This window comes from Zootermopsis nevadensis, unplaced genomic scaffold (genome assembly GCF_977971745.1).
Source record: "Zootermopsis nevadensis isolate Lab colony 2312 unplaced genomic scaffold, Znev_1.0 Znev_ptg000032l, whole genome shotgun sequence".
In the NCBI taxonomy this organism is placed as follows: domain Eukaryota; kingdom Metazoa; phylum Arthropoda; class Insecta; order Blattodea; family Termopsidae; genus Zootermopsis; species Zootermopsis nevadensis.
This window is the reverse complement of record NW_028259164.1, coordinates 4,185,922-4,209,441: the sequence shown is the minus strand read 5'-3', so window position 1 is coordinate 4,209,441 and position 23,520 is coordinate 4,185,922. Positions and strand designations below refer to the sequence as shown.

The following is a 23,520-nucleotide window of genomic DNA, read 5'->3' as shown; positions in this document are numbered from 1 at the left end:
ACGTTCATTCACGGAGAACGTGTAGCCGCACTTTCACAACACCAACGAAATAAAGAGGTAAGGCAAAAAATAGTTTAATTTTTAAAAATGTAAACATTCATTGAAGGCAAATTTACATTCAGTATAACGGGTAACTGCAGGCTTCATTGTTCCTCTGGAAAAATATGGCGCACGCATTCGGCTCTGCACTGGAATCACTTCGTGTTATTAACATCTAAATGATAATGAAAGGGAAAAAGCTACGTAAGCAGTTTTAGAGAGATCATTCAATGTTTAAAGACTTAGCAACGAAAAACCGCGTCTTCAATAAGCTAAGTACTATTATTATTATCATCCCATCTCTTCACCACTTCCATGTACCCGAGACAGACCTTGTCCCTAAGGTACATAGGGCAGCAGCTATTTCTGGGATAGATTTTGTTTTTAGCAAGTGCCACATGAATTATATAATTTTAATTTATGACAGCTTATTATTATTATTATTATAAAGATGAAACGTGTATAAAAAATCTGAGCTTTTGGGCTACTTGCAAATATGATGCCAATTTTTAAAATTATGGAATTGTCAGTGTTATTTTTAACATTGTATGCGGCTGCTTTTGTCAAAATACGAACTAGCGCCTGAAGATGGCCTTTCATTATGTTTACGTTAACTACAATGACAACTTTTGTATCCCGAGTACAAACAAGTTTACAACAGAGGGTTTTTCTTTTAAGAGATTCGCCATATTTGGCGACTATACCAGTGACATAACGTGGAATGGCATTTCCAACACGCACGGTCACCCTGTCGGCCGCCTCGTCTCCCAGACCAAGCCGCACAGTCCCCGATGCATTATACTTGCATCAGTAACTAAAAAAACAGGACACAAACTATTTTAACACGTCTGTACTAATTATACAAAATACGATACAAACACTTACGCTCAACAATTTTAATGCACTCCAAAATTCCAGATGTCACTAAAGGTTGACAACCTGAATACAGGATAAGCAGCACTTAAACCTCATATCAGAAATAATACCATAAATTAATACAAATAAACATTTGTAATTTTTAAAGTTAATTTGAATTTATATTAAAACATCTGATTAAAAATTAGTTTCGCATTTACATTGAGAAGTTGTTCCCTTGAACATCATTAATGGGCAGAAATGTGTTCTGTAAAATGCTTTGTGGGTAAAAGTTTTCAGCACTAAATCAGATGTGGTGAAGCCAGTGCTTCGCCGTCATGATCACCAAGCGAGACACAGAACAGAAACTGTCTTCTACTTACAGTCTTAATCCACAATCAGACACCTTCACTGACCTACCATCTTGGCTCAGAATCACGCACTTCCGTAAGCAGCACAATTTTCAAAGTACGAATTGCCTCCCCTTCACTTTCTATGAAGAGAGCAGGACACCTGTTACAGATGTCCTGCTCTCTGCGGGTCAAGACATAACAAATGAAGAATTGTGGCTCACATTTTTTAATTGTACCACCACAAAATGGCTTTACTATTTCTAGGGTATGTGATTACAATTGTATTTCTGGGAAGAACTCAACATAAACAGATCTGTCTATATTAAAATTTGTTGGACACAGCGTCAGCCTTTCACATTGTAACCAGGTTTGTCATTTTTGAGTTACAAACATTTCAAGCATTATCTGTAGGTGTTCACGATCAAACTGCATATGAAATTTTACACCCTAGTTACAATAACACATTACTAACTGGAGTAAAAGAATCTGTATTTTATTTTATTTTATTTCATTTTAAAGGCATAGTTCTTTTATCTACTAGCGTACGTCACTTCAGGGCCCCATTAAACAGTCCTAGTGTCACTCCACATCACAAATTAACATGTCTGCCACACCATTATTACCAACCATAGAATATTAAGAAGTACGAGTTCTGGGCGGCCTCGAGCGGCACAAATTTCATGCCAAATTTATTAAAAATCCACCAGCAGGTGTGCAGAGAGCTGATCAGCTCAGTGCGTGTTCATTTTACGCGCAATGTGTAAAGAACATACAAATCATGCGCTGTTCAATGACCTTACTTCCTTCATTACGACCTACTACAGATTTTACTTCGTAGACAGAGAAACACAAGGGTATAAGCCACAATATTGCAGTAGTGTTAGGTTAAAACATCAACAATGTTTATATACAATACACGTAGTACGATTAAGTTCGGACTTGTACCACGCGGTACTTTTAAAAACACTGTCACAGGTAAGAAACACAGCCAGTAGTGTACAAAATACTGCCATCAAATTTCAACTTTCTGCAACATCAAACACTTAAGATAGAACATAAATTTGTTAATTTACATAGACGTTCGTTCACAGGTAAAATAATAATCTTCACCTGGTACTTAATAAAATGACTAGTAACAAATAAGAACACAGCATAAAATTTTTGCTTTTAAAGTTCAAAGTCATGGATCAAATGAATTTCTTTGTTAGCATTCAAAGCTTCAATCCTGCTGCACAGGGAATACTTGCGTGATTTTGCCGATCCCTTTCGTACGGCCCTCCCGAAACAACAGCCTCATTCCGACTTTGACGTACTCCGGGTGTCTGAGAAAGCGGAACAGCGCCGACGCTCTATCATTAGTATGGATTCCCCCCGAGGCCATGATGCCTTCGATCACGGCCGTCTGACGGATGTTACCGATGTGCACCGTTGTTTGAAAACCCGGATAGATTGCAGTCGCGTGAAACAGTACGCATACTGCCGCCTGGAAGGAAGCAAAATCCGAGTAACTGTAAAATGCAAAGTTGTACGTGTGCTTAACTAAGCACCACACCTTGCAAACACATGGGGGAGTGGAGGTATAGCTCCATATATTCTTAACAGAAGACAGGAAAGGAAACTTACCTGGAAAAAGAGACAACCAACAGGTTTTGACTCTGGACTGAGCAACACCATGCCATTTCTTAATCCTGGCACTTCCCGATTCAGTCCCAGGGACGCACTCTGGCTTGCTCGCACTATCCGACAAGGAGCCTTATTACGATGTGCTGATTGCACAGTCACTGGCAGAAACCTGCCATCATTTAATGGCCCTATAAATACAAAAAGGATGGTATGTGACTTTTTCTTATTTTCCAAAATAAAGATCTGCTTTAAAAGGACTCCCTGGGAGTATCTGAAGGAATTCAGAGCAATATAAAGACAGGATAACTAACTACTTCAAACACTGTTTCCAGCCATACCTGACACTGCAGCCTACTGGTTAGCATCCTGAATTTCATATTTGGTAGGTCCCATTCTCAAATTCTTCCTATTCTGACTTTCTTCTGGTGTTCTACAGTCCCTCCAAGAAACCCCAGGATAAGACCAAAAAATCAGATCACGGCAATTACCATCCTCATCCTTATTAATCGAGGTATCATCTGATGCTATGTACTGTATTTATTGGAGAATAAAATGCACCCTCATTTTTGGATTCAAAAATTAAAATCTAAGTATTCATGATCAATGACAATGATAGTGAGAGTGATGATAACAGTATTGGTAAAGAGCAAATGACACAAATATGTTGAAGAATTTTTACTTTATGACAATTTAAATCAAACTACATATTACTGACAAACAAATGTTAGTTTTGAAATTATATAAGAAAATAACATTCAGCTGTGCAACTGTGTGTAGGGAAAAGGAGGGGGGACCTTTCTCCTTTACACGTGTTTCATACATTACACACCATAATCTTAACGAGGAATAATTATGAAAACAGATGCATGTTATGTATGAGTAAATAATGCAGTCTATGTTGTAAAATGAGCCGCAAGTAAAATACTTATATCGGTGACAAAATACATACAAAAATAAAACCAACTCTAAAGAGCAGATTCCTTCTTGCGAAGCGATCAGTCGCACTTGTATGGTGGTGAATTCCACCATATTCTGCGTGCCCTGAAGAGATCTTAGAATAAATGTGATACACCTTCACTGCAGTTCATTTATAAGGCCCCTAAAAATTGCAGTTGGGGAATGTAACTTCACACTTCAATGACCAATCAATCCTGGACAGACAGTGGACTCCTATTATACCCTTTCAGGAGACAACAGACTTACAAAAACTCAGCTGTCATAAGGAATTACCATTACCTACAACAAGTTTGACTCCCTCTGCAACCACCCCCTTTATCAGCAAACCTCCAACAACTGTACCCACTTCCGGAACGCGGAATGTCTCGTCTATTTGAAATTCACATAATTCCTGCAAACAAAACATGAAACTGCTTTCAGACCACAAATTAAAAGAAAAGAAAAAAGTATATGTTGAGGATTATACTTCACACAATTCTGCTTTGGCACTAAATGGAATAGCCTCAAGTTTCAAACCATACATTCAATAAAGATGGCTGCCTTCTGAGGCGTTGCACTGTGTAGGTGCTTACCGCTGCCACCGCCACCTACACTTCAAAACTAGAGCCTGAAACCTCACAATGTCACTTTTTCTTTCCTTTCCTATTTCTTCTTAAGATGGTTCCAATTAATCTTTGTCTAGCTTTAACTGGCTGGTGGCATCGTGATGAACCTTCAGGCTCCATAAAGTGTGTTATATTCAAAGAATACTCTGCACTGCAGAGTAAGTAAACAAGTTTGACTGATTAGTCGTCCAGAGACCGCGGCTGGCTCTTTCCAAGGGACCAAACTGAGTAAGAGTCCCCCATATATGCACCTGGTAACACATCAAGCTTTCCAAAAAATATTTTTTGGAATACTGCATGATGGACAAAGGCCGGAATCCCAATAAAACAAACTGTAATATACCATCATCAGAACCATTTAGAAATGTCAGGAAGCATTAGTGACACGCACTGCAAAAAAGAGAACATACGTACCTGTTCTAAACGCTCCTTCTCTTTGACACTAATTCCGGGCGGTAGTACATGCAGAAACTTTGTCAGCAGCTCTAGGCCGTCGCCCGTCACATTCGACACGCAGAATATTGGCACGATGTTCTCTGCCAGCTGATTGGAACCTGCTGTAATAACATCATCTTCATTTGTCACCACAAGTGGAACCTTAACAGATAGAAACAGGCAAACAAAACACAGCCTAATACATGAATACCATTCTCTACGAAAATAAAATCACTTTAAAATAAGCGGATATACAAGAAACCAGAGAGAATAGGCTAATCAGAACAATATTCAAGACATTACTTTGACAAGTTCCAGCACGTTAGATAACAAAGGAAATCTATCAATATCACACACGCACACTGCATATTTGTGGAAGAATCCAATACTTCCATGACAGTCTGACACTGGACACTCTTCTGACCCACGTAAATTCAGTTCACATTGTCACACTCTTGTTTCTTATTACGATCTTCTCAAATATGTCCGCCTTTTCCAAGAGGTCTCTTTCCTCAAGGTGTCCTGACTGACATCTCTTAAGCATTTTTCAACTCCATCCATTTCATCCCTAATACTGGACAAAGGGTACAAAATAAAAATCTTGTGTCCATTTTCCAGTGATTAGGTCATTCCCAACAATCCACTGAGGTAACACACCAATGAAATAATTTGGTTTGTAAGATTGCTAACGTAATTCTTGTACATTAAAAAACAAAATTAAGCTAGTAGGAGAATACTTAAAATTATTTGTTGTCAGGACTTTTTCCGTCGTCTGTTTTTAAAATTCATGACGTTTCGGAGGCTGGTTCTGTCTCTGTCTTCAGGTGAAGATGGAGACAGAACCAGGCTCCGAAACGTCATGAATTTTAAAAGCAGACGACGGAAAAAGTCCTGACAACAAATAATTTTAAGTGTAAACGACAGTCATCAAAACCCTTTAAAATTGAATTAGTAGGAGAAAGCAAAGTACGATTATTTTAGCGGTATGTTATCGGACTTCCCTGCCTTCAATGGCCTCGACCGACTCGGGATAAGTTCGGAAAACATGGATTCCTATTCGAAAGTTATTCTCTCCGAGTCCCTCTACACGCTCCTTCAGTTTGGCCCTCCTTTTGAATCAACCTGTATATCTTTCTCCAAATCAACCTGTAGCAGGTGGCACAACTGTTCACATTTACTGGCCTGCATTACCTTGCGACAACCCGCAGACTTCAGCATGGCCTCCAGGCTGAGCAATGTGTCCGCAGGCGTCGTTACATCTGTTTTGGTGATGGTTATGAAGAATGGCACATCAAGGGCAGTAGCCAAGGCAAGGTGCTCCTGTGTCATGCCAACAATCCCAGCACTCCCACTGACAACCAGCATCACGTGGTGTGGCGAATAACCAGTCAGCCCCAGCACCGTCGTTCTCAGGTACTTGCGATGACCGGCCAGATCGATGAATGTGACCAGTTTTGTAGAATTTTCACAGATCTCTTCTGCTGTTGTGAATTCACTATAGTTAACCAGATGGCCCTGTACATAAACAAGCGAAAGTTAAGACTGTTTACAAATCTTCTACAGTGGCCATCCGCTGCAATTCAACTGGAAAAAGAGCACTTATGTAGTGGAAACTGCTTACTAAAACAAATCTGAAGTCACTAAGAATTTCCTCCTTCAGCAACAAAACTAAAATATTAATTTCAAACAGATACATAATATTATCATCCTAAACTGACGATATTCAGAAAATTGGTAACTTCTTATAGTTCTTTTGTTTGCTTTTTAACACACCTGACATTAATTAACCTTTATGTGATGATGATAAGTAAACAACTGATGTTTAACCAGTTGAACTCAATACCTCTTATTTACATCATTTTAGATGATAATACCATACACTTTTATGACTGAAACAGGAAACTTCGAAGAAGAAGTTCACATTAGTGTCACTAAATGGTGGAACACTCTCGATTGTCAACAAAATACACAGATTCCAAAAAATGGTTACTTCTAGCAAACAACAAACACTCTTCAAAAAACAGATCCAAATTAAAATCTTTTGCCACATTTCATTTTACTACGATGAATGTAAGCGATACTTTAATAAGTGTCCAACCTATACATACAAATTCCAAAAGAAAGTACTTTCTTATTTACAAGGTAATAGTACCACTCGCCAGTAATTCCGTCTTGTGACCTGGTAGTCATCTTTCACCAGAGATCCAAGCTTCAAAGCCCAATGAAGACAGTAATAATCTTTTCTCTCGTTAAGCTCAACCCTCGCCTCTGACAAAGTCACGAGAACCCTTAAGCAGTTCAGAATAAATGTTGTGCCTTGTAACCAGTAATTTCTGTCCCTTCAAAAATGAGGAACACATTATAGCAACGACTGACCCGTGTATCAAATCCCAGAATTTCATGAGAGATTGACGAGGTTCTTCCAGACTGCACTTCATGGAGGTGCCTGAACATGTTGAGACGGGCTCGACCTCGCCCATTGTCCAGTTGCCCCTGTGTCAACACCCCCAGCAACGTAGACTTGCCAGCGTCCGCACTCCCCATCACTGCCACACGCACCTCTATGTTGTGCTGGTCATCTGGTACCTACAGCAAGCAACAACTTGAACACTGGTTCAAAACAGCATCGACAGATAAAACAAACGTGAAGAAGGAAAAACAACTGTCATCAATCAAGTACTAAATGCAGCATCTGTAACATCTTCTTTCTCTCCTGCCAACTTTTTTTCGCTTTCCCAATATTTCATCATTTTCTTGTAATGACACCTACCACATTCGCACGAATATAAACCACACCTCTTTCCCTACTCCAGGTAAATAAAAGAGACCCAGTCTAATGATGTTTATGAAATTCCTTACCTTCCTAACCAAAACCTCTGCCACCTTTCTGCCACCAACATTATCACCATCCACAAGCCGCTCTCTGAGGATTGTGGTTGTGGCACCCAGCTTATATGCCATCTGTTGGAGTGTTTGCAAGCTTGCAGTCATCTCATACTCTGCTAGTCCCGTGAGTACACCACTGTCTTCAACCCCAATTTCGTAGATTGCTTCCCCCTGTCCTTCGCGGAGCCGCCATTTCATCTATGCAAATCAACCACACTCACAAAATCAAAGTACTGTGAGAGGATCACAATCATCGGCATAATGGAGCTAAGCAAAGAAAGAAAAATCAAAGTCTCTCTTTCACTGCGCGAATGCAAACACACAGTTCCTGCTGCTTTTAAGAACAGAACACACAAAGCTAATAAGCTACAACAAAATTTATAGCAAATGCAAGTGATCGAGTAAGACGATTTGTATTAGGTAATCCCTTGCAAATATAAACCCCCCTGAAATATCTGTCCCATTTCACGTGCGCACACACGGATATCCACTCGTTCAAAACCAAGTCTGCGCAACATCAATATGATGCACGTGTCACCCTCCTAAACTATGTACCTGCGTAACCAGGTGTTCAAATCGCTGCTTTGAGGGGTTGACCAGTTTCAGCTTATACTCAACATTCCCAACTTGAGGCTCTGGAGGCAGCTGATCTGTGATGTCACCATGCACATCACAAGTTTCATCCGGAGGACAGGGGTCAAACAGTTGAAGAAAGTCCATCTAATCCTGCAAAACATGTTTCTTGTAATTAAACTAAAGTAAAGTTCGCAGATATCATGAAAATTATCTGCTTTTAAACGTAAATACCGCTAGTAACAAATACCAATACGCATACATCTGGGAACCAAGACTGCGATCAATTAACACACTTCTCTCTCAATAAAACATGATGCAAAACAAAGTCATCATTTCTTTTGTTAGCGTGTATCCCCAAGTGCACAAAATTAGCGCACGATGGTGAAGTCACGTCTGTCCAGTCACGAGTTCCGTCTGTAAAATTACTGAAAGCATTCCATCCACTGACATAGAAAATGTTCTAAAAACTGGTTAACTGGTTCCGAAGTTCAGAGGGGACACACGAACACAAAAATAGCACTGTCATGTAACAAGCCTTTCCTTACAAAAAGGAAATAGGCTAACAAAGTTTTTTTATTTTCTGAGGAATCTTGTAACACATCTGACAATGTACAAAACTTCAAAGTTACAAATGAAAGACCTGAAATGGATAAGTACTGCAATTTAATAAGCAACTATATATTAAAGGGTTTTTGAAATATCAGAAAAAGAACTGACCCCTTGCCCTTCTGGCAGTATGGCATTCTACTCGTTAGATCTTTCGCTCTGAAAAAAAAATCAATGTCTTGCTTAAAAAATTCAGAAGTATAAAGAAATCTCCTGATTCCTCCTTACCTTTATCACACCATTAATATGAAAACAGTTCTTTCCTTTGCTTTGGCCTATCACACTAGAAAGTATCATGGAATTTTACACAACCGATCTTTCAGCCAACATTTGACAAATCTCCTCACTTCCACAAAAATTACATACTATTTGAAACAGCAGAAGACACAGAAGAGTCACAGTTACTTCCTTGCACTGTTCACCAACTGCAATAAGGCGGTGAAAGTTGAGTCAGCTGGTAGTTCTCTTAAATCTGTATCAGTGACCCACTTACTTACAATTAACTTTCTCCCGGGGAACAATCTATAATCCACAGCAGCGTAAATGCACGCAGGAACTACAAATGTTATAAAAAAAGAAAACTATTGTGTAACACGCTGCACAGAAAAGTGTGATGAAACAGTATGCAAGAGAATGGAGCCAGACATCACTGATGATGTAATAAGTGAATGCAGAACACAAGCAGGGCATTTCATATGTTGCATGATGTAGGGAGTTGCAAAAATTAGATTCACAAATTTTAAGGACATTCAAAAACACACTAGCAGACAAACCAACAAACAATCAAGGAATCTATTATGAGTGAAGTCACACACCTTCCTATTTCTCTCACTGTGGCAACTGGACAAACGTGGACTGCAATGCAAAACCCCGGCCATCAAGCATTAAACTTACCTTATATTAGAAGCAAATATTTTGTGAAAAATGCTAGTATATAAAATCAATTTTGATAAAATTAAACAGAAAAGGTGGCCACTTTGTCAAGCTCTTTTTGACTTACACTTCAAAACAAACATCAGTTGTGGTGAGTGCCACATCTTCTGGCAACGGGAGCTCCCAACCTTGCTCTGACACTGAAATTTCATTCTATAAATATGCACCAACTGCTGTGCAATGGTACAGTACCATTCAAAAACACAGTACAAGCAGATATCTGCTTCAAAAAGATACCTTCACCTTCCCAAGTCAGATTGCAGGCTGCATACTGTCTCACATTTTCTTTCTGTACACGCAACGAACCGCAACCTAGAAAAGTTTTTAAATGCAGCAAACAGTAACAAATAACTCCAATACAAACTGTAAAATATTCATAGTATGAATATACGTGACAAGAAATTAACTTGAGCCAGTTTTCAAAAAATTCTCAGAGGGACTAGAGGAAATCTTGACAATAAAGTTACCTTCATGTACTGAGTTTCAGTACATCAAACTTATTGACAACAGATTATCCTTTGTTCCAAGATCTGAAACACATATTTTCCCTGCATTTATAATTACCCTTTTCCTCTGCTTTAATTACTATGAATAATTCTGCCCAGCATAAATAATAACTAATGTACATATGCACCAGAAATATAGTTTCTTGATCAATGACATGGGAAAGAAACATCAAGACAGAACTGGTTCAGGATCAGGCTTAGGATTAGTAGTGGTGAACCTCTGCATTCTATTATAAGGGAGCTGCTTAATCAAGTAAATTATTAACATACCATTCTGGTTCATTTACTTGTGTCTATATGTACACTCCATTACACACATACAAACTGACAACTTGCTTTGTAAAACTGTTGGTTACAGCGTAAATTCCGTCATACAGTCCACAGCCAACCAGTTGCCTACTTTTGCAACACACAAAAATTGTATACAAATGGGTAAATCAGTCACCACAAGGTCAACACATCACAGTCAGCACCCCACTCTACAATGGGAACATCATGCCTGCTTACAAGCATAAAACAAATACTCCTTCACTAACTAGAAAATTCATAGGAAATTATGAAACAATTACGACAATGAGAAAGTAAAACTTTTTAAAACACTGTGATAAGTTTGATAACACTGCAAAATCTGGAGACCTGTATAGAAATACCAACAAAATACACAAGTATATTACATATCTGAAAATCCCCTCTGCAAACAAAATCTTGTCACCCAGCAAGACTAATTTTTATCTGACACAAAATTGCCCTCATAACTGGTTACTGCAACGTTCATATAAGTATGCACTGTTTGTGTAACCTCACATCTTAACTGAGAATGACTACTACATGAATGTGCTGAAAAAGTACAGATTTAAATAACTGGAACAGAGGCAGCATCTCCAAATAAAAAAAAAATATATTTTACTAACACAGTGAATCTGAAGACAGAAAGAAAATCATTATGGCCCTAATGGGGAGAGCTAAGAAGTTGCAAATATCTGCTGCAAGATTCCTAACCAACTTATGGTAACAACTTACTTCTATACAAGTGAGAAAGGTATCAAAGGCTTAAAAAGAACAACGTAAATTGCAGCCTTCTGCACAGAGGCACACACAACTATTGACACTAAAGATTAAGACAAAAGAACATATGTTTGACAAGCTGTTTTACGTTAACCTTGACTACGCGCCTCTGGAAGCCGATCAGTGACACGAAGTAACCTTCAAATTAAAGTTTGCAAAACAAATTTTCCGTATATAACATTAATTTGCACAAAGCTACGGCGTAAAAACCTGCGGCAACATATCAGCCTAAAAATAAAATGCGCTGTCATTTTGATTAGTCGTAATGAATATAAAGAGTGATGATCCATCATTGTACTGCTTCAGTAATGTAATATAGCAAACCCCATATTATTTTTTCATTATAAATACTTGTATTCGTTCATAAAAGAAAGGAATATTCGGCTTGAACAACCACACGCACATATAAGCTTATACCTTCAGAAGTTGTTACTGTAATAATGGCTTACCTTGCATCAACGATAACAAAACAGAATAGCAAAACTCACGTAAAATCAATTTTCATTTTTGTGCCACCGCATTTCGGCCGTTATATTACCAGTGTTTTCTACACTGCACATATTGTTTCCAAATATACTTACCCAAATAAGCTATTAACGAAATTTAGAAAACAGAATTACTTTCAACACAACCATTTCAACAGTCTCAAACGCATTACCAATGGTAACCAACAAATTATTCTCGCGAATTGAAAGAACGTTACGTCAAATCACTCGCTCTTTAGTATATATTAAAAAGACAAGCATGTTATGTTATTAGCTGTAAGTGCAGAAAAATTTAATTTGGCTGTACAAGGCACCTACTTAAGAACAACATCTTCACAGCCGCGAGATCAAATCTCACACAAAAACTTTTAGTATATTCATAACGTTGGCTCGCCTGATATTTTGAACTTGTTTCAAAGGTAACCACCCACACATTTATCTCCTAAGAACGATCCTGATTGTATTGGTAACATCCAAAAATTGGCCTTTACCAACTCTGCGTGAATGATGTCACAGCTTGCTTGATTAAAGCCAATACTCTCGCATTAAATTATGACAAAACAAATTTCGTGAAATTATGTACCTCCAACAAAACTTGTGTTAATCTAGGTATTGGACATGAACACAATACAATGGAAGTAAAAAAAGAATTAAATTTCTCGGCCTACAAATTGACAATAATTTAAATAGGAAAAACATATTCAATACATTATCCCTAAACTATGCTCTGCAAGCTTTGCTATGGGGACTGTCATAACATTCATGAAAGCCTCAAATCCTACTTCTAAAAATCTGAATCATATTATAAAGAAGTTTAAGCCAGCACTGAAAGAGTAGCTTCTGTCTCATTACTTCTATTCAAATCTTTGGAATGTAAACAAATTATATTCTATGCTGGTTTCATTAATAAAACAGGTGCCTGAAAGATGTAATTGCAAGGCTAACATTCATGCATTACAGGTGTGGGTATGCATCTTCAACACCGTAAGGATGATTTGGAGTGACTGCATTGTATTCATATTTATAGAGAAAATACACATAGAATATTTAATAATAAATTCAATAAATTATTACAATAAAAATATAAATAAAAATGCTAAACATCCTAATAACAATTAAGGTTTTCTATACCAATAAATATTTTCAATAAAAGAAATCAGTATGTCTGAAATGAATAAAGTCTAGGTGTCTTAGCTTGCAGTCAGGATCTTACAACCTTGGACACTTACAAATAAATTTTAATATTCTGTTAGTAGGAAGTAACATCAATATATGTGATACCACATATCAAGATATCAGGTTTTACTAATGCTATGCCAGATATGGTTCAGATAATTCTCTGACTGATGCCTGAGTTATTTCCCAACTCATACTTTACTGAATTCAGTATCTTTTCATATGACATCCCAACTACAGCAAACTGACATACCCAACTGATAACACTTTACAACACTGATAAGTCAAAAAAGCACTGCCAACTATTCACTGTCATAGATCAAACATTGACTTAAATCTGTTGCATACTCATTACAAACACACTGCACCTTCAACTGTCATTTATACTCTTCAACAGATATTGAGCTATAATGAACATGTAGCATGCATAGCGATGATCAGGCAAAGCCAAATTTTGTCAGAACGCCTGAAGGGAAGAGATCACTTTGGAGACATAGGAGTAGATTTGGGGAAGGGGACGGGTGGGATAAAAACCTACATTTAAATTTCATTCTATCTTCCGCAGCACAGTTCTTCTTACTAAATGCCAAAAAAACAATTTTTACAAGCAGAAGAATTACTTGAGTATGGGATGTTCTTAGAACTTAAAAGTCAAAACAGTTTATTACTAACAAGGTGATTAGGAAGTGGTGCTTAAATCAATGCTGGAAAAAGATCCATTTAACGTACATGCAACGAAATAGCCAGAGTCTATCTTCAAACTATAGGAAATATCACAGACTAGTCATTATAGTGTTGTAATTTTCTGATTGCCTGCAGTAGCATACAGAAGCTCACCACATATTCAATCATAAAACATTAAGTAAGTCTTGCATATATATTTCTCTGTGAATTATCCCAAAATGTAGATGAAAGGACAATCAGTACTAAAACTGATTACTTTCATTATAGTTTGTAGTTACATCACCCTATTCGCTATTTAATTGACTGCAGAATGTAAGATACCTACATTAACACTGAAAAGAAACTAAATTCAACAGGTGGTAAACAAAGGTCTTAGATTATTCATAAAATATTACCACAAATATGGTACACGAAATTTCTAAACAGCAAGAAGAGTATCTTGTGAAATGTTCAAGAAGGAATTAAGGTAAAACTGACCCTTGAAATTCACAACTACTTTCTGACTTCAATTACCTCAGCAACTTTATATCACAAAACTATTTAAATCCTATAAGTCCTCACATATTCTACAAAAACCACGAATTACCGTTTAATAGTTTTGACACTGTTAGTTTCATAATAAGTATGCAACAAGTGTAATCATGCAATATTGTTATATAATTTAATAAACAATTAATTCATATCACATTATTCACATATTCCATAAATTTACTCCATAAATCAAAATTATATAGAGTGATTTGAGTTGTGTCTACTGAATATAGTGAATAAATAAATATATGTTAATTCGTTGGTATAACAGAATGTAGTTTGAAGAGAAATTGTACTTTTCAATTAGGCCTAAGATCTAGTCTAATATAACCACTTGTGGTGTTGTCTGAACAGAATACATGGCACAAAGAAATCATTGCGTACATTATGCAGTGTGGCTCGGAGTGTAGCAACTGAGCTTGCTTTTCAACTCCATAAAAGACCTCTTAACACATGACAAAGTAAAATGCTCTGTTCTGTCTTCAACTGAAATCTCAGATTTACATAAACTTGTTCAGCACATATCATATCACAGCATCCATACACAAAAGCTGAGAAAATGCCTGTTCTTCTTCTATGAGTAATCTGTACTGAAATAATGAAACTGCTTAGTTATATGATAATCTTGCATTGAACAATTTTCTACTATTTACTGGTGTAGCACCACATAATGATTGTTTTATAAATTAAATGGTCGGCAAACAATGAAACAGTCGTGGACACAGATGCCTCATGCCAGCTGTGGTCACGTAATAACCTGATCAGTTGATAAAATAACACACAAAGTTGCAATAACATTATGACACCAGCAGTAACGATCACAGCCCACAGATCATAACAACATGCAGTGTCCAGTCCAAAAAGAAGTGTTATTGCAGTTCCTGATATTCGCTTGAAACGTCCCCCATAAATCGCTACACATTCAGCTAATTTGAACGACCAGCATGAACATGACTGAACACAACAGCGTCAAACTGATTTATGGGAGTATTAGGTTACACCAGAATTTCTCAAACCTCTGACTGAAACCCACAAGGATGATAAAATAAGTTCATGTTGTAAAATTATAAGAAAAATGTTATTTCTGGCTGTAAAATAATGCCTCTCCAAGGCATATCATTCTTCCAAGTCTTCTGTTAGGTAACTTAAATCACCTGATGAACACATACACACAACCCAGTTATACAATTAAGGTTCTTTCAGAAGGTTCTGAAGGACCATTACATGAATCCTGCACATTTATTAAAAATAGGCTCCAGTTTTTTACAATCTTTGTATATGTGATTAGACAAACCAATGTCTTTTATTACCACTGTAACCTATTAAAGGTTACAAAATGTAGACAATACACAAAATAAAATGTATAAAACATAAATACAAAATGTGTAACGTCTACAACAAATTTGTCTTTAAAACTGAAACATACAATTATACAAAGAGGGGAGGAGGGATATGTAGCTTCTTAATGTGATGAATACACCCAAATTCAGTGTGAGTTTTAAAAATATATGCCTCACAATGAAACTTTTCTCTGTGTTTCCTGTAATGGTAATTGCCATTTGTCTCAGTTGCTGGTATTATTTAAATAAAATTTACTTTCAGGCAGGGAGTCCTGAGGAGAAAACAAATGAGACCAACAGAACCACACTAGAACAAAGTATGTGCTATCTGTTTGACCACACAACATCCACATGTTCAATACACCCATACTTACTACCTTCATTTGTTTTGACCATCATGGTAAAATGATTGTCATTATTTGGGTTAATACAAAGATCCTGTGGACAAATTTTAGATCACGTGATAAAGTGCCTCAATGTCTGAGCATAATAATCCACTAACATACTTTGACTGCTGCTCCATGCCCACCCATTCTCCGCTGTGAAATGTCAGGATGAAAGCCAAAATTATTCATTTATTTGATAACATGCGGGCACTGAGTAGGCAGAATCAAGTAGTGTGTTAACATTGGTTGGAAGAACTGCTCATTTAACCTGTAAATCCCATATTTACTTTCACATAAATTCTATACAGGCAATGGAATTTAGACAGGAACATGTACTCAAGAAACCATGATCAGGACAAAGGGCATATATGCACCTTGAAGGACTTACTCCAATTCTAGTCATGTTCATGTGTTCCTGCAACCTATGTAATATACATGTCAGTTTATCTGCGGCAAAACACACCAATATTTTCACTCCGTTGCTTTAAGCCAGACACCCCCAGAATGCATCATAATACGCAGGTATCAAAGTCACCAGTGCTGACAGTAACAGGTCCTTTTTACAAAACAAAAGACTTGAGATAATTAATCAATAGAACATTACAAAAACTGCTTCATGTTGTCTTAGCCCTACTTAGCAATGAAGTCTGGTATCACATGTTACTGTTACTGGTGAATGGCAGATTGCGGAATACCACTGGATAGCACCAAGATTGTATTTATAAACTGTGTAATGTAAGGGTTATTGCTCCTGTGAATGTTTTGTACAATATATTACAAAATGAGATCATAATGCCAGTATTTGCTCAAACATGTTGTTCAGAAGGAACGTGGCAAGTTCAGAAACATGACATTTGTGCAAGAACATGATTAATTTCGCAAAACATTTTCCACAATAAAAGTGGCATTAATTGACAAGCAGGTTAATTTTAATTGTCAAACAATGCAGTGAGAACCTGTATTTCAGTATAATTACTTCTGATACCTAGATGTAGATGGGAGTGCAATATTAAAATAAATTTTACAGGCATGCTATCAACTGTACAAGTTCTTCATAGCATACTGCTAATTTAAAGTATAAAATGTTACATTTAAACAAGCAAACTGAACTGACATGCTTCAAACTGTGCTATTGTGCACTAAAACACTACAGCAGACCGGGAGATGCACAACTGTGCCATTGAATTTGCAAACAGTAAGGTATTTGTGTTAAACAATTTGATATTCCACATAACTGCTAGATTTTTAATTGTTAGGAAGACAATGAATTACTGTTATTTGTACGCAGTTATTTCGGTTGGTTGGGGGGGAAGTACATGGCGCACTAACCGCAGGATGACTAACAATACTTTAAGCAAAGATAGGTGGCATTATCTGGGGGATATATATATATATATGTACGCGAAAGAAGATTAATAATACACCACAAATAGTATATACTACAATCTATCTAAAAAAATTTATGACACATCTGTAACAGTACCTGGAGAAATACTTGAACATGATCTAATGGTAAGAAAGATCATAGAAGTTATTCTATGTAATTTGTACGACTGAGGAGAATAGCTTATACACGCATCCGGCTGTATGCCACGTGACGTCGTAGTCATAATGTGATTTACAATTTATATTTTATAATATGCTTACATTGGCTCTATCAAGCAAATTACAAAGCCGATAGAAGACGATCATATTCATCAAACATATCCACAATTAAGTAATAGTTATTTGTTTACAAATACAACCATTTCTTAGTCAATAAATGAACAAAATACTTTAGTAATTATTCTATAACTGCTACTGAAATTAGTTTTGTTACCTGTTAAACTATTAAGACATAGTGCACATTGCTAGTATTTAATTTGTAATTGGTGTGGTCAATATCCAAAAACACAAGAATTGTTTACAAATCTCAAAATACAGTCCATCAAACTAAACCAGATGCAATATTCAATTTAACAATTTCAAACATCACAGACATTAATGTCCACAAATGTGAAAATTACAACCAATTTAAATTTATAAACAATGCTGATGCGATATTGTTGACTTTTATTCTTTTTCCAACTTCACTTCCCAAATTAATATAGTTTTCATATATCCTGGTAATATGACTGCCTTGGACCGGCAATGTATCAGTTAAGTCTCTTATGTACAGAAGAAATATTTACAATCAGAAGAAATTTGTTTAACCTTAATGGGGGGGTTTACAAGAATACAATAAGCATCACTTTAAAATGTGGTACCCCATATTCATCCCAATGATTATGGCCATGTTGCTTCTCTAAGATTAAAATTACTAATATAAATATATATTAATATCTGTAACTACTTCTCGTTCTCGAGCAACCGTGATATGAGGATCTACAGGAAATCTAGGCCCAAGAGATGAAGATCCGGGCATTTGTGAGGTTGCAATGTAGTAACAATATGTTTCTCTAAGGAGCCCATTGTTCTTCCCCCATATTATACACGAATGAATATGTAGCAGTGGTGGTATGACACTGACAGAGAAACAGAAGGGATCCAAAAAACACCTGTCCCTGTTCCAGATTGTCCACTAGAAATCCCACACGGACTGACCTGTGCCTCTGAGATCAGACGAAACCAACCAAATGCCTGGGTTGTGGTACAGCCATCGTGACACCACAATATTACATGGACAGACAGACATCAATAATACAGGGGTCCCAGCCACCATGTTTCAGGACCTGGGCCAGATACAACCATTTTTATAGAGGCTCTGTCTGCACAATTTATTAGAATTTTATGCCACTCTATTACAAATGCTACCAACACATAAGACTCAGTAACTGAGCCAGAAACTAGGAGTGATGTAAGTCCCTTGTGCTCTCTCTAAGAACAGATGTTCTTTTATAATTCTTATATTTAATTCTCTTTTAAGAAAGTAGTGTTTTTACTGTAGACCAGGCATGTAAAACTCATTGTCTACTAAGGGCTGTTTAAAGAATGCGTGACTGCGCTAAGAACCATCACAGGGGTGGGGAAAACCATAATTTCCTACTTTAACAAAGTAAAAGTTAAGATATATTGCTTTGATCCTCTATTTTCCCACAAGCACACATAAACATAGATTTCTTTGAAACGACATTTCCACTTCATTTAACTGAAATATAAAATAGTGGTACAGAATCTATTTAAACTTCATATTTATTAAAACTGGACCATCTGGGGCCACACATTGTGGATAATTGTAGAACTGAATCGGGCCCCACGAAACATCAAAGAGGACCGCATATGGGTTGCAGGCCACAAGTATGACAAACCTGCTGTAGACTAAAGTCAACATAATCATGTTCTGCGATATTTCTATGAAACAACATGGAAAACTTCAAGTTCCTCAAAACAAAGACAAAATCTCTTACATCACTCCTAGTCTCACTGGCACAATTTTCTGTTCCAAATTTATCAACTCATTTAATTAAGTATTATCTTACAGTCCAATTTTCGATTTAGATGGTAACGAATCTATCATTACAAACAGGGAGATATTAAGAGAATATTAAGAAGTGTACATGGGCCACAGAAACACACTGGCAAGCTGTTGAGAATCGTTGGTTTAAAGCAAAGTCATAGCCCATGACTTCAAAATTGGTCATAATCCTTTTCAGCTTCTCATAAAGAGGTCTGCTCCATGAAGTTAATTCCACCAGAGGATCAACAGTGCATCCCCCTAAAGTTAGTACTGCGTCACACAGATGTCTAAACCGCTCTGCAACCCCTGTGTATATACATCAGGTGGTATTTGTAAACGTAATGAAAGACTGGGATGTGAGGTTATGTTTGATCAGCTGAGAGAACTTCAAAAAGTATAAAATATGATACAGCACCAACTGACAAACTAATAAGAGAAAATTGTGCAGATATTTTCTCTGCACCTCTAAACCTAGTGTTTTATCTACACGTGCACAAAATAGAGTTTGGAACCTGACAAAATAATTTCAGTATTTGCTATGGTGAACTGAGCGAGTAGGATCCATGAACATTCATTCTCTCGTCACTGAGTACAGAATTCAACTGATAATTACTCATTAAGCCAATAATATTACATCACATGTGGATCATGTGTTTCTGCATGGAACATTTTGACCTTTTGTACCCTAATTAATAGTCTACAATTACATATTAATTTTTTCTCCTACACAAGGCATTGCTTCTTATCATTAGTATTTGAACAGTGAGTTTAAATTTAAATTGAATTAAAGAAATATAATTTTGTTTATATAAATGTGGTTCTTATTCCTAAATTATACATGATCCGTACATGCCACTGTAACATTTCAAGGGCAAATTCATTCCTTAAAGAAGCCCACAACTAATGAATGAGTACTCATCTTATTTTTGGTTTGCATTTACTGAAACTTCCTGCCAGAATTATAACACAGGTACGCCACCTTCTAGTGACCGCCTAAACACACAGACACCATCACCGTTTCCACATAGAATTCTGAAGAGAAATAAAGGCGCAGAATGTATCTACTGAGGAAACTGAAAAGTGACCATCTGTACGACTGTCACAGTGAAGCAATTGATTGTCTAACACGCTATATTCTTAAACATAAATAAACCAATACATCCAATCATAAAAAAACAGACAGGGTTGCCACCTGTGCATGGCAATCTAACTTCCTTTCACTTATGACGAATTCCCCAAAGCAGGGAAACAAAAATATGTCCTATCAGCAGATTGACAGTACACGGTGTGTGACGAAATAAACATTTTAATTAATATACGAGTGAAAATGTGCCCTCTTATCTGTTTTCTAATTCTATCGTGAGACAATATATTAATTCTGTCTGGCTTCAATGAAATTCAGTTAGTGGCAACCCTGAGCAGGTAATACGGCAATAACTGGTACACCTGTCCTCAGGATCTAAAAGTTCTTGACGATGGTGATGAGACATTTGAATAAAAATTTTCTTGGATATTATTCATCGTCTAGTAGATAAAATATAACATTATATTTTATCTACTAGACGATGGATAATATTCAAGAAATTTTTTATTCAAATGACTGTCCTCAGAAACTTACAAATTAAATCATACTGCAATATTTTGAGATAATAACCACTTTTTGACCCACATAATCACAAATCTGGCTGATAAACACAGCTTTGTGGGGAGGTGCAATGGTATTAAAAGAAGTTCAGAATTAAATTTCAAAGTACACAGAGATACTAAACGCTAATCACGGCATGCATTACTTCTTCCTGACATCATTTACTTAACAATGCTCCAAATTCTGACAAGATGTGAGTTTGAAACTAAATTTGGTTGCAAGTGAAGAGGTAACTGATTAACATTAAGATTTCTAAATGACACTCGCCATCTGCTACATTTTAATATGTTCAACACTGCAATTAGAAAAACAAATGTGTTCTCTTTAACCTTGCATATATATTTTTATTATAATAAAATTCAAGGTGTCTGTAGTAGTTAATATTTACAACTAAGTTGGGTGTCAGAATTTGAATTCAATATGGCAGCTGTGATGAAAGTCATATAAAAACTGGATAAATTTCCAAGATACCCACACAGAATGTACACACTATAATAAAATTAGTTAGATGTCTAATAGTTTGTTTGCTAATATACTAACAGGATGATGCAATTTGTAGAAAGTCTTTAAAATGTCTTCCCAATACCATATATTCCGATCTGATTCATTTATAAAATTCTACTGCTTGAAAATAATTTCTCCTCAATTCATCCCATCTTATTCTAGAGAATTCCACAGAATCACATTTCTTTGAAAATCACACTCAATGAGAAATCACAATAAGTACATTACATCGACATTTATACTTCCAATATATAATTATAACTGAAACATATTTTTATTTCAAACAACCTTCAGTTGTTTAAAAAATTTCACGAACCTTTCTTCTGTCAGTATTTAAAACACCCCAGATTTCTGTATACATTTTCTGCCCACTAACCATGAAAGTACCTGCATTCTCTAATCTTCCACAAAAATATTTACTGATCTTCTTCAATTCAACTGCTTAAAAATCACAAAAAAATGCACCAGCCTTTTAGCAAATAACTTTCATGATGGGCTTTTAGTTATAATCTTACATTATGCAGGCAGTTTTCAAAAACTTGTTTTAAAACATAAGACATTTTCCAAATATATGGCAATTATAAAATCATGAACGCAACGTATGGGCTGTGGTCTTTTGTATTGACATCATGTAGACTTGAGGACTGTTATCTTCAATCAGAAATAGCGCATTGCTCATCCTGCAAATATGGGATACTGTGCCCTGTATTCTGATAAAAAATGACTGACGTTTTAGAGGTTATGGCTGGTCCTGTCACAGGTTCCTCCGGAAACTGTATAACGACTTACATGAATACATAATATCACAACCAAAATGACCACAATCAAATTATCGTCACAAGAACCTCAAATCTCAGAAACAGCCTGACAGGATTCAGGAACTTGCAGCAAGGTGAATTGTGGAAATTCAATGCGACCTTAAGTACCAAACAAATGACAGTCACCCATTTCAGTCCCTTTCATCATGTTTCAATTTTGGTACCTCATGTGATGTAAATGTTTTCTGTAGTAGTTCTTACATTTATACATCAAATTTTCATTTACTTCTTTAATACTTCACAGGATTTTAAAACTTCGGATGTGAGGCGAGACAATATTCTACCAGGCTTAAAAATAGAACAGAAACTAACATATTTTAGCCCCAATTTAAATTCGACACCAGATATTTGGTATTTACGGAACAACAATTATTTCTGCTTGCATGAATGCCAACTTCCCCAAAATACAGCTTTACATGCTGCTAAAAAAACATATATTATATATAAAAGATTGGATGAACAGCATTTTGTGCGTCAATGACACTTGCTTGGTTTCAAAATCACGCCTGTGTCAATGATCGTTTGCTGACCCACCATGTCCTGAAGCACAAGATAATAGATGTTATAAATAAAGCAACACTTCAATGTCTATACGAAGACTTCGTTACTCCCTTATTCAATATAACCACAAACACATTCAATATATTAAGAGTGATTTCGCCTCATTCGAACGTTTCATATTTCGTTGCTAGAAAAATTACAGTTACATCAAATGCCGGCATCCAAACGAGATGGCTAGATTTTTAGTTATCACATGGTTAACAAACTTGGGTTCTATAGGTATAAAGTTTCGTTGCTACTTTTCCGTGCTTCCAATCAATATCAACTAACAATAGCCACAAATATTTCCTCCCACTTCCTTCCCAGAAGTTTTTCAAGGACTTACCGTCGATTTTTTGCACAATTTTCGCCTACGACATGCTGATTGCCGTGATGTATAGTTTTCCAACTGCTGCTGGCTAGATTTGGTTTCCGGGATCTGAGGTTTGTACAACGAAGAAACCATCAACACATACGAAATCTGAAAATTATTTTCTTAAAATCTCCGCCAAGCAAACTAACCACGATTAGTGTTT

The 23,520-nt window shown here is 36.5% G+C and overlaps 1 protein-coding gene across 8 annotated transcripts; it reads right to left on the bottom strand.

The window, feature by feature from the left end:
* Positions 1 to 58: 58 nt before the first annotated feature.
* On the bottom strand, positions 59 to 23,516 carry LOC110827773 (GTP-binding protein 2). Of its 8 annotated transcripts, none has more exons than XM_022059754.2 (10): positions 10,106 to 11,377; positions 8,309 to 8,479; positions 7,727 to 7,951; positions 7,244 to 7,453; positions 6,059 to 6,382; positions 4,847 to 5,029; positions 4,107 to 4,218; positions 2,871 to 3,058; positions 2,495 to 2,730; positions 59 to 853 (listed from the first exon to the last, which is right to left on the bottom strand). In XM_022059754.2, the coding sequence occupies exons 2-10, from the start codon at positions 8,471 to 8,473 to the stop codon at positions 847 to 849; spliced, it is 1,650 nt and encodes a 549-aa protein (XP_021915446.1). In that variant the 5' UTR covers positions 8,474 to 8,479; positions 10,106 to 11,377; the 3' UTR covers positions 59 to 846. The 8 variants fall into 8 exon arrangements, with proteins under 8 accessions (XP_021915446.1, XP_021915442.1, XP_087215826.1 ...); XM_022059750.2 differs by lacking the exon at positions 59 to 853 and adding an exon at positions 12,021 to 12,119 and having other exon boundaries at positions 921 to 2,730; positions 10,106 to 10,180; XM_087359700.1 differs by lacking the exon at positions 59 to 853 and adding an exon at positions 12,021 to 12,119 and having other exon boundaries at positions 921 to 2,730; positions 10,112 to 10,180.
* Between the last annotated feature and the right edge of the window lie 4 nt (positions 23,517 to 23,520).